Below are 13,091 nucleotides of genomic sequence, written 5' to 3' on the forward strand. Positions count from 1 at the left end.
CTGTTTTCTTTTTCTGTTAAAGTTATGTTGACGTTAACTATAGTCTTCTTCAAATGCAGGTTGTTGTTAGTGATGGATAAAAATGGTTGCTAGTGGGATTTTGAAGACGGTGAGGAAGGGGTCTATATCATATGTTCGAAGTTTGAAAACTTTGAATGTTAAATAATCAAATTTAAATGTTCAAAGTTCCAAACATTGAACATATGATTTAAAAAAAAGAAAGGGAACTTACCTGACTGTTGTAGGCAGGGGGGCAAGCCCCCCTGCACCCACCGCTCTTTAAATATACCAACTCTGAGACTGCATTATAGCGCGGTTAAGGGAAGATTTCCCTTACTGTACTGTAGTGTGGTCTCGGAGTTGGTATATTTAAAGAGCGGGGCAAGTGGGGGGTGCAGGGGGGCTTGCCCCCCTGCCTACAAGAGTTAGTTTTTTTTTTTCCCTCATATGTTCGATGTTTGAAACTTTGAACATTTAAATTCAATTATTTAATGTTCGTAGTTTTCAAACTTCAAACAGATGATACAGACCCGTGAGGAAGTGACACAGTTGTTAAAATGCTTGATGAAATAAAGTAATTTCATCAGTTTATACAGTGGACTGCAGAACAAATAAATTGTTTGTGTTTTCAGGTGCCAGAAAGTCTTCAAGATGTTGCTGTTGAATTTTCAAGGGAGGAATGGGAGATGCTGAGTAAAGAAGAGAAGAAGCTGCACTGGGAAGTGATGCTGCAGAACTTCGATAATATGATAGATGTTGGTAAGAAAATCTCAGAGTTGTATCTTTATCTATACAGAGCTCAGATATTATTCATATATCTCTGCAGTGTAGCATTTAGATTTTGTTCATATTTATTTGCGGTATAGTATTAAGTCGTAAATGATAAACTGGTATATTTTCCAAAGGATTCATTTAGTAACATGATAATGCAGTGAAGAATTTGTCAACATTACACAGGCAAGACACCATTCTTAGAGCTGCACCCTTTCTTGACGAGGTACACATACATGTAAGAATGTTGAAATCATAAAACCAGTACAAGGATTTGCTGAAATGTTGGTTTGGTTCTGAGCATTAAAATTCTGTGTGCTTCTTAAATCTTATCTTTTTTTTTTTTTCACACTTTGTATTTTTGTTATTTTTTTATTTATAATTGCTTAGAATCCCATTGCTGGAAATTACAGCTGGTAACCAAATGTTCATTTTGACTGTAGTAAAATTCAAATGTCACACACTTTAAGTAACGCAGTACTCAGTAAAACTATTCATTACTTAAATCTTACTGCTATAACTCTTTAATATTACTCTCTCATTGTCATGGCACCCTATACTGTTAACGCCATTTTCCTGTATTTTTAAATTAAAAACAAGATTCCATTTTTTAAATAAATAAATTAGTAACTCCTCCACCTCAGAATTAATTTAGGGTAAAATGTTTTGCTAGTACAGTTAATGTTCTAGTAAAATGATTATGATGAAATAATAACTGCAAAATAACAGTGAAATAGAGACTGCATGTGGCCATTTATTAACGTACAGTTGTTTTATCTATCTGTGCTGTAATGTAATTGATGTAAGCTTTAAATATACTACTGACTAAGCTACAGGGAATTGCATGTCATGTGGTACACATTTTTTTTTCTAGAAGGCAATCAGATTAAAAACCTCATGGAGGCTTAAACTTAACAAAAGTGTTTGTGTTGCTAGTATATCATAACAAACATTTGCATGTTATAGGGTTTTATTCCTGTACTAGATATCTGCATTACTTTTCCAAAACTGACACTGCATTGTAGCATGGGGGGGGGGGGTACTACACTCCTGTGTGTGTCATCCTGTGACTGACAAGTTAAACGGAGGGTCCATCTGCCTGAGTTGGCAGTAGCACAGCTGAATGTAAAACACCCCACAGTACTTATCAAAAGGAGAAGGACAAGTTCACCAGTGCCCTGGCCAGGAGAAGGACAAGCTCACCAGTCCCCTCCCCAGACTTCCCCTACTCAGTATGAACTACCACCTCAGGTCTCCCTTGAAAAGAGTCCATTGACCTATTGGGACTAACCCAGCCAACAAAGTGTAAATAAATATATATGGTATCATGACTGGAGAAATGCATACGTACATGCACACAAATAAGTAAAGCACGGGCATTAATGCCCTTCTAGCTTGCCAATATATCAAAACATTTGTTTCCATAATAAGTGTCCAGGCTGTTCTTAAAAATATCTAAACTAGTACTTGCTTTAATGTAATTTGATAGTCTGGTCCATGCATTGCCTGTTCTGTCAGAAAGCCAATTAGTACACTTCTCATTCCTATAGAATCTTCTACACAGATTGTCTGATGATTTGCTACTTCTTTTTGATAACTCCAGACATTCCTAGAGATAGTTGGCTCTAAATGCCCTATATACTTGAATAACATCTCTTCTTAGATATCTGTAAAAGACACTGTACAAGTTCAGATATTTTAGTCTTTCATAATAACTTAAATTTTCACATCCATAGATGCCCTTGGTACATTTCCACTGTACTATCCAGTTTACTGATGCTTGTTCTATATAGAGCTTCCATATTGCTATTCCATACTCAAGTTTGGGTGTAATGTGACTAACAAATATTGACTTAATTATTTTTGATTTCCTAGACTTTATAATTGTTTGTATACAACTTATAGTTCCATAACATAATTATCACTAACCAATTGGTTGACATGATTAGAAAAACGCATAGCTGAATCTACCCATATACCCAGGTCCTTAAATGAGTCAACAGTTTCAATCATTGTGTGCTGTATTAAATATTCACCTTTCAATTTATGTCTCCCAAATCTCATATGCTTAGTTTTTCTTGTATTTATAAGCATATTATTCTCCTGTGCCCAAATGGTCAATTTAGTCAAGTTATTTTGCAGACATGCCTTATCTGTAACATGTAATCAGTTTATCCAATTTCAGGTCATCTGCATATAGACTGCAGAACACCTCAGATGAAAATGTTAGGTCTGAAAGATACAATCTAACAAGTAAGGGCCTAGGACAGAGCATTGTGGGGTACCCTGACTGTAACCAAGGATTTCACTTATCCATTTGATGTATGATACTTGCCTTGTCCTATTTGTAAGCCACGCAGCAATCCATCTTATCAAGAGTACATCAATACCTAGTTGTACTAATTTATTGATCAGTGTTTTGTGTATGACCCTGTCAAATGCTGAAGTTAAATCTGTATGAATTGCATCACAGCACAAGTTGTCATTCATAGCTGTTATTATATTGTTATAGAACATCATATTACAAGTGGTAATAGATCTGGTTTCAACATATGCATGCTGATGTATGGTTTCAAGTCCCACCCTATCCAGCTCTGACAGTAACTTACCCAATATTACCTTCTCCATTGTTTTTCCACAACATGAAAGTAGACGTAAGCGTCTGTATGACTCTAGGTTTGTCCTACTCCCCTTTCCCTTAAAAACAGGCTTAATAAACACATGCCTCCAATCTAGATGATTCTCCCCATATTTAAATGACCTAATGAAAAATAGATATAATGGTACTGTAAGTTCTTGCTGAAGTGTTCTCAGGTCATTGTTACTAATTCAGTCTCATCCCTGTGCTTTGTTTGGATCCAGTTTGTGTAGTTCTTTTTCAATATAATCTTATTTGATTCCAGTATCTGGAGTTGCCTGGTTGTCACTCAGACAACTTATCACCCTTTTTATGGAGTCAAACTGTTTTGCATAAGATTTTGTAAATACATCTGTAATCTGTTGTGTCTGAGAATAAATTTTAAAATATGCACAGAGTTTATCAATTTGTATTTCTTTACTCCTTCCACATCTTATGTAGCTATAAAAAGGTTTCCTACTATACGCAATATCTTTATATAAATTTTCTTCAATTTTTTCTTGATCTTGTCTTACACTACGTTTTATCTGTTTGTTCAGCTTGTTTATTTCAGTTTTCAAAGTTGTAGTTCAACCTCTCTTCCATTTCTTATATTTTTTTGTCTCTCACCTTAATCAGATATCTTGTCATGGAAAGATATCCCTCTGATGTATGCCTAGATCCTGATGTTAAACATGTTTTTATTTTTTGCACTCAATTTCTCATTCAAAAATTTTCACATTCCATCTTCAGGTTTTTCCACTGAACACCTCACTCCAGTTAGTTTTACATAGTGACTGTTTTGCTTCCATATAATCTACAATTAACCTACTGTGCATTGGTTTAGATTTCAATTTGGCAAAATTATGTAGCAACAAATTAACCTTATAACCCCATTTTCACTGCACATCAATGGTGGTAAAATTGGACTTGAAGTAACAGTAATTTCTTTGGGAATACAATCAATGTCTGGTATGTTCCATCCCCTGGTAGTTTATTTTACAATCTGAAGTAATTGTTGTTCCTGAATATACGCTGTGAATAATAACATTACTAGTGTTGTTGAATGAATATTATTCTAGTCTGTTTCTGGTAAATTTAAGTCCCCACCTAATGTGATTCTTCCCTCCTGTGTTTCATGCAAGAAATGTATTAATTCCTCTAGGTCATCTGCACTTGACTTTGGTGGTCTATACACTCCAACAATTGTTATATGTTCCAGGGGTGTCTTTATTGTTACAATTGCACAGTCTATACTGTTGGTGTTATCACTGAACATGTAGTAATCACAGATCTCATAGCAATCTTTAATCCCTGTCATAACACCTCCACCTGATTTTTTGTTAGAATGTCTGCTACAGTAAAAACATTTATATCCTGAGAGAACTGGTTTCCAGTCATTGTTCTTTAACCATGTTTCACAAACAATGACTTATTTATTAATACTCCTAGCATTAACAACCATCAGAGATGCATAAAGTTTTGCAGTTAAACATTTTTGGTGGGAAGTTCATTGAACAGTTAAGATAATCTTGCAACTTATCAGAAAACTGGAAGTTTGGAAACAGAAATTTGATTTATTCCTTATGGCGAACAAAATAACAGAGAACTCTGAAAACATGCAATGAGCCAGATTTCTGAATTTCACAGCGGAAGAAACCTTGAAGGTATTTATCTTTCACTTTTAATGAAGAAGAGGAAAAAATAGCAGCAATTACAGAAAAGTTTGGGAATTCTTGAAATCCTAAAAGTAATTTGCCATTTATTCTTTACAAGGGCACAAGAATCCTTTTTAGTGCTGGCTGTGTCTTTGGCTATTTCTTGGCAGCAGTTATTTTGTAGGTGGGTGTAGAATTCACTGGGAAGTACATTTTAAGAAGCTGCATAGTTGTTTTGTTTTCACAACACTTAGTGCTGACTTATGGCAACCGCTACCCTGATTGTACTGAAATCTATAACTTAATCCTCAACAGTATGTCCTTTAATTAACTAGCTGTATCAGTTATTGTACTGTTGATGGTTGGTTGCTTGATGACATGAAAGAACAGTTTGTTTATATACTTTTGATAAATAATAAAAATCAAGTTAACAATGGTGAGTATTGTGGTTACTGTTGCAAAACAAAATATGATTTGCATTTTTACTGATTTCACAAGGTCTGAGTACATTTGTTAAAAGAGAACATTGTTTACATTATCTCAACAGTGCCACATGCCTAGTCATTTTTAGGACTAGATGTAAACCAAGGTTTCTGTCAAAGCTAATTCAAATAAGATGTTCAACTTCTGTGTAATTCATTCTCCATTAGGAAGGGAATGATTTCTTCTACATCTCTTTGGTATTTCATCAGTATCAGAAGCATACCAAACAATTGTACAAGGAACTGAAGTCCTTAAAGGTATATTAACCACAGCTGATGATCTGTAAATGTATATAGTTGGATAAAAAAGAGTGTGGCAAGAAATGCACAAAGTGGCTGAAATAAAATAAGGCACCATAATTTCTAGTAAAATGTTAGAAAATGCAAAATAAGTGTGGTAAGTTTGAAATATATGGGTCATATTCAGACATAAAGTGGTCTGAAGACTGATATTGTACAAAATGGCAAATCCAGAAGACGAGCAGGCATTACACAGATTTCTGTGAAATCTGCAATTTAACAAAGAGACCAAAAGAAAACTTACTAAGAATGTATTCATCCCAAGGCATGAATGTGACCTTCTGATTACCACCCTACAATCTACCTAATAAAACAACTGGAATTCAATTATCAGTAAATATCATATGCAGATTCAAGAGCCTTTCACCACAGTTAAGAGAGAGTATCACTGTCTTACAGTACAAAATGCTCCCTGGTTACCAGTCACAGCAAGATCTACTTTTCTTATATTCTTCCTTACCCTTAAAATCTTAAATTATATCATCTGCCCATCACTAAAAAGCAGACTCTGGATTGTATGTTCCCCAGACTGTCTCAGAAATCAGAACAGTGGCACCCTAACATTAACTTGTCTACCATTTGGACAAGTCACCAGTGAGAAGAATTTCAGTCCAACATGCCAACTAACAGGAATCTTTTCCCGATACAAGTCAGACAGATTACAGTTTACAAGTAATTTCAGAATAAACTAACAGAATGCCTAAAAAGCACATCCAAATGTTCATGCTGTGTGTATATATATATATATATATATATATATATATATATATATATATATATATATATGTATATAAAGGACCAGTCCCCCCACCCCCTTACTACACGTGATTTCACAAACAGAAATATTGTTTGTCCCACCTAGTATGTAACGCCTATGGATTTCCCCTCCTTTTGAGGAGGTTTGTAAATAGTCTACAGTGGAATACTCACTTGGGGGGCTGGGAAAAGGTTGTGGGGGATAAAAGAAAAAAACCTTCAGTACTACATTATTTTCTAGCGTCTTTGGTAGCCAGGTGATTGTAAATAATTTAATTTTCTATTCCAGTACTCCATTGAATCATATCTCGAGTGATTACTTCCACTTCATAAATATGAGTATCTTATTTAGGTCGTTAACTGTGAAATATCTATCATTGTACTTTAGAACATGAATGTGATACTGTTTCACATGGATTTTTCTGTCTTATTGCTGCCTGTTTCTCTGAATGTAGCTAAATTTGAAATTGTTATGAATAAGATACCAACTTTTATAAAGGTATTTTACATACCTCAGTGAAATTTTGCTATCTTCACTTTGCTATGTGTACAATTTCAACTTATGTGAAACCAGTTCTTACCTACTTTAAAATATTACAACCAGAGCATTCATCATCTGCTGCGGTGGTTTTATTTATCTTGTCTCTTTTTGTGCCTTGCCTCTCTAGTCATTGCTGAAAAGGGTAGTTGGGATCAGTCCACCTGCACAGTATGCAAAGCATAAATAATTAAAATATTGTGCAGTGTGTGTACCTCTTTTGTCTGAGATAAATACATACCTACCCTCAAATACTAATTCAGAAATCCTTACTGTCAAACCTCAAATCAACAACTGTAAATCTATCTATATAATTTGCTCCTACCTTCCCCCTGGAAATAATACTAATACTCTTGCAAGTATCCTCAGTTGCCTATCCACTCACCTACCTCGGGAAACCATAGTGCTAAGTGACTTCAATATAGACTGGGCTTCCTGCATCTCCCCTAATCCTACCACCCACATAAATCTTTACGTTTTTTCCCAAATTATAACCACCTCCACTAGAATCCACAAACCAAGCAGTAAAGAAAAAATACTAGACTGGATACTTATAAATAGTCGCCCCAATACTTACAACCAGGTAGCCTTCCAGATGATATTAGTGACCACTCTCCTACATAATTAAACAAAAACTTCATAACCCCAATTCAAATATTTTCAAAACCTCACGCTCTAAAAAACACTTTAATCCAGAGACCTTCCAAAATGAACTTAAGACACATGACTGGTCACCTCCATGTCATCTTCAACTGGATGAAGCTGTATCTTACTTCAATACAAAATTCCTACAAATCCCTGATTACCATGCCCCCTCGCACACTGCCCGTATGAGGACCAAAGTTGCTCCATAGCTCACTAAAGAAACTAGGCAAAAGATCCTCCTACATAATAAAATATGGGCCAAATGGAGAGCTTCAAAAAACCCAGCAGACCATCTTTACTTTAAACAGTTAAGAAACTCTACCAAAAAGGAAATTCTGCTTGACAAAAAGAACTTCAACCATCACCTACAACAAATGCACCAGCATAAACCGCAAAAGTTCTGGTCAGGCATTAACAAATTGCTTCAGCCAGGGCACTCTAAAACACCCACCCCGTCAGGTACTACCCAGAAAAACTCTAAGCAAATTGCTGATGCCTTCAACAACTATTTCACCGAAGCAATTCAAAATCTAGCTAATACACTACCCATTGTTAGCACTAGCCTATCAGACAACATAAATAGCACAACTCCTTCCTTTCATCTACAACCTGTACCTACATCCCTCATCTGCTCTCTCCTTCAAAAACTCAAACCATGCACCCCCTCAGCTGACCGTCTATCAGCTGAATATCTACAAATAGCATCTAAAGCCATTGCCTATCCCATATCCATCCTTATAAACAGAACAATTATAGAAGGAACAATTCCCTCTATCTGGAAAATCTCACACATCATCCCTCTGCATAAGGGTGGCTTTTCTACTGAACTTTCTAACTTTCGATCAATAGCCTTACTCTCCCCAATAGCAAAAATAATGGAAAAATGTATCCACCGTCAGTTACTTTTCCACCTTCTTTCTAATAACTTACTTGCTAACTGTCAGCGTGGTTTTAGGCCTTACCACAGTACAACCACTGCCTTGCTATCCTTTTCTGACTGTATAAACAAAAATAGCAATAATAACTCTCTTTTCTCAACACTATTTATTGACCTGTCAAAAGCCTTTGACATGGTTAACCATCACCTACTTATTGATACACTAACAACCCATGAGCTTGACCCACATGCAATACTCTGGTTTAAATCCTATTTAGATAACGGACAACAAGCTGTTCTCTGGGATAACAACTTATCAACACCCCTCCCTGTAAACATTAGAGTGCCCCAAGGCTCAATATTAGGTCCCCTTCTCTTTTCTGTCTTTATCAATGATCTCAAAGCTAACATTCCACAAGCCACCTGCATACAATATGCAGATTATTCTACCTTAATCTGTGCTGCTAATTCCATTTCCTCACTCCAGTCCCTCACCCAAATAGTATTTAATAATGTTGAAAATTGGTTTATGCAACATTGCCTCCACCTGAACCCCCAAAAAATAAAACTATTGCTTTTTACTCCTACCCAAAAGTCTCCACAATGTCACTTCACAGTAACCTCGAATAATGGAACTACCATATCCCCTGACTCTGCAATCCATCTCCTAGGAATTACAATAGACCAACACCTTAACTATGATGATCATATTAATGCTACTATAAAATCAGTCAACAGAAAACTAGGCTCCCTTTATAGAATCAAAACCTTTCTCACACCATTGGCCAGAACTACCATTGCCCAGACCCACCTTATCTCTACCCTGGTTTATGCCTCTGCCATTTATGCCATTTATACCAATCTATCTAAAAGTAACCTGAGCAAACTTGCAACCAGCTATAATAACACTGCCAGATTCGCCACAGGCTCCCCTTTTAGAACCCATCACAGTCACAACCTTAAACAGCTGGGATGGTTCGAACTACAAAACCAGCTTCTATATCAACAATTACTATCACCCAAAAGATTCTCTACCACCCTATGAATACTCCGATCCTCACCAACCTGATTACTCCATACAAAAACTTGGCAACACTATGCTCATCTAATAAGGTTCTAGTTTCCACTACCAAATCTAACTACAAGGCTGGAGACGCGTTATTCTCAAACACCGTGGGAAAAACCTGGAACCAGCTAATGAACTCTCTTCTCTTTCTTCCGCACTGTTAAATATCCTAAGGAACACCTCAAAACACACTGGCTATGTCCCTGCTCTAACACTGACTAACATCCCATTCGCACCTCAAAACACACTGGCTATGTCCCTGCTCTAACCCTGACTAACATCCCATTCGCACCTCAAAACACACTGGCTATGTCCCTGCTCTAACCCTGACTAACATCCCATTCGCACCTCAAAACACACTGGCTATGTCCCTGCTCTAACCCTGACTAACATCTAACTTTTTTCCCCTATCTCCTACTCCTTTTATTTCTACTCTACCTGTATACTAAAGTAGAGTTCTTCTCAACTCGATCATGCTGTTACTTACTCTAAAAGTTTTCATCCTCTACCTTACTGTAAGTAAGCATATGTTTGTATACCTGTAACCTGCCATCTGATGTAAAATTAACAAATCTTGCTTATTTGTCTTTTGTATATGTCATCTTAAGTTTTTTTTTTTCTTTTCTCTAGCCAACTCTGTCCACATTTTATACCTGTTCTAAATGTATTTAATGTAACTTCCTACTATTGCATATATTGTAAGTCATGACACTATTGTACCTTTTGGAGCTTTTCTCCCCGGGCCTCTACTGAAAATGGACATATATCCAGTTAGACTACCCCAGTCAACAAATGTAAAATAAATAAAATAAAATAAATAAGTTTATAAGAAATGATTTATAGTGAGATGTAGCCTGGGAAAGGAACTATGAACTAATGTACAGTTTTGTAATGCTCAGGAACCTGCTATTGAAGCAGCAGCATTAAAGTACTGTGATGTGACATATCATTAAAGTACTGTGATGTGACATAACATTAAAGTACTGTGATGTGACATATCATTAAAATACTGTAATGTGACATATCATTAAAATACTGTGATGTGACATAACATTAAAATACTGTGATGTGACATATTAAAATACTGTGATGTGACATATTAAAATACTGTGATGTGACATATCATTAAAGTACTGTGATGTGACACATCATTAAAATACTGTGATGTGACATATCATTAAAGTACTGTGATGTGACATCATTAAAATGTGATGTGACATATCATTAAAGTACTGTGATGTGGATGTGACATATCATTAAAGTACTGTGATGTGACATATTAAAGTACAGTGATGTGACATAACATTAAAATACTGTGATGTGACATATCATTAAAGTACTGTGATGTGGCATATCATTAAAATACTGTGATGTGACATATCATTAAAGTACTGTGATGTGACACAACATTAAAATACTGTGATGTGACATATCATTAAAGTACTGTGATGTGACATATCATTAAAATACTGTGATGTGACATATCATTAAAGTACTGTGATGTGACATATTAAAATACTGTGATGTGACATAACATTAAAATACTGTGATGTGACATATCATTAAAGTACTGTGATGTGACATATCATTAAAATACTGTGATGTGACATAACATTAAAATACTGTGATGTGACATATCATTAAAGTACTGTGATGTGACATATCATTAGAATACTGTGATGTGACATAACATTAAAATACTGTGATGTGACATATTAAAATACTGTGATGTGACATATCATTAAAGTACTGTGATGTGACATATCATTAAAGTACTGTGATGTGACATATCATTAAAATACTGTGATGTGACATATCATTAAAATACTGTGATTTGATATATCATTAAAGTACTGTGATTTGATATATCATTAAAGTACTGTGATGTGACATATCATTAAAGTACTGTGATGTGACATATCATTAAAATACTGTGATGTGACATATCATTAAAGTACTGTGATGTGACATATTAAAATACTGTGATGTGACATATCATTAAAGTACTGTGATGTGACATATCATTAAAGTACTGTGATGTGACATATCATTAAAATACTGTGATGTGACATATCATTAAAGTACTGTGATGTGACATATTAAAATACTGTGATGTGACATATCATTAAAGTACTGTGATGTGACATATTAAAATACTGTGATGTGACATATCATTAAAGTACTGTGATGTGACATATCATTAAAATACTGTGATGTGACATATCATTAAAGTACTGTGATGTGACATATCATTAAAATACTGTGATGTAACATATCATTAAAGTACTGTGATGTGACATATCATTAAAGTACTGTGATGTGACATATTAAAATACTGTGATGTGACATATCATTAAAGTACTGTGATGTGACATATCATTAAAGTACTGTGATGTGACATATCATTAAAATATTGTGATGTGACATATCATTAAAATACTGTGATGTGACATGTCATAGTATTTTAATGTTGCTACTTCAATAACTAGTTTCCTGAACATTTAACAAAAGGAATGAATAAGAAATTGGCCCTTATTAGCTTAGATATCGAGAGAGCTTTTGGTTCTGTAGATTGGAACTACTTGTTAAAACTTTAGAAGTGTTTGCATTTCCAGAACAATTTATTGGAATATTAAAAAAAACTGTGTAGAGACTACAAAGCATATGTTAAAATTGGAAATTACATTTATCAAGGATTCAGTTTAAACAAAGACACAAAACAAGGATGTCCCTTGTCCCCTGTAATATTTGCATTAAGAAAAGTGATGGATTATCAATTAACAAGGATTGTCAATCTAAAATGCAGTTTTTTGCAGATGGTATTTTACTAACTGTAGGAGATTTGAATTATTCATTTGATGAAATAGATGAGGAAATTGAAATGTTTCAAGAAGTATCACTGCTGAAATGTAGTAATAAAACTGAAAATTTATTGTTAAATAAATTACTGGCAAGTTTAAAGATAAATATAATTGGGAAGGTAAATAACTAAAATTTTGAGGAAAAAAAATCTCTCAAGATATGAGTAAGATTATTAATAATGTAAAAAAATAGTTGAAGACGTTTTACTTCTTATTACAAATGTAATGAATGTTTTTTTTTATTTTAGAAGATAGGTTAGTACTTATTAAAATGATTACATTATTCAGTATTATATATATATATTGCATTCAATAGCTTTAATGTTTGTTTGTGTCTTTCGGCTTTTCCCGGTTAGGGGACGACACAGCGGAACTCCGGTCCGCTAATGATTGGCAGTAGATTTTTACGTGCTAGCTTGCAGGGCATAATGCACAACCTTCAACGAAGGAACACCCATTTATGCATATCGCCACACAGAAGACGCTCTAACTGAGAATCGAACGGGCAACGTCTAACTGT

The 13,091-nt window shown here is 34.9% G+C and overlaps 1 protein-coding gene across 1 annotated transcript in view; it reads left to right on the plus strand.

Annotated features, from left to right (window-relative positions):
* LOC122798750 (zinc finger protein OZF-like) overlaps nucleotides 1-13,091 on the plus strand; it is a 177,450-nt gene that overhangs the window by 22,594 nt on the left and 141,765 nt on the right. The window contains exon 2 of the mRNA XM_044067852.1: nucleotides 633-759. Within this exon, the coding sequence (XP_043923787.1) occupies nucleotides 633-759 (127 nt within the window). The remainder of the gene's footprint in view (nucleotides 1-632; nucleotides 760-13,091) is intronic.

Source organism: Protopterus annectens, chromosome 3.part1 (genome assembly GCF_019279795.1).
Source record: "Protopterus annectens isolate FY-2018-M chromosome 3.part1, PAN1.0, whole genome shotgun sequence".
NCBI classification, from domain to species: Eukaryota; Metazoa; Chordata; order Ceratodontiformes; family Protopteridae; genus Protopterus; species Protopterus annectens.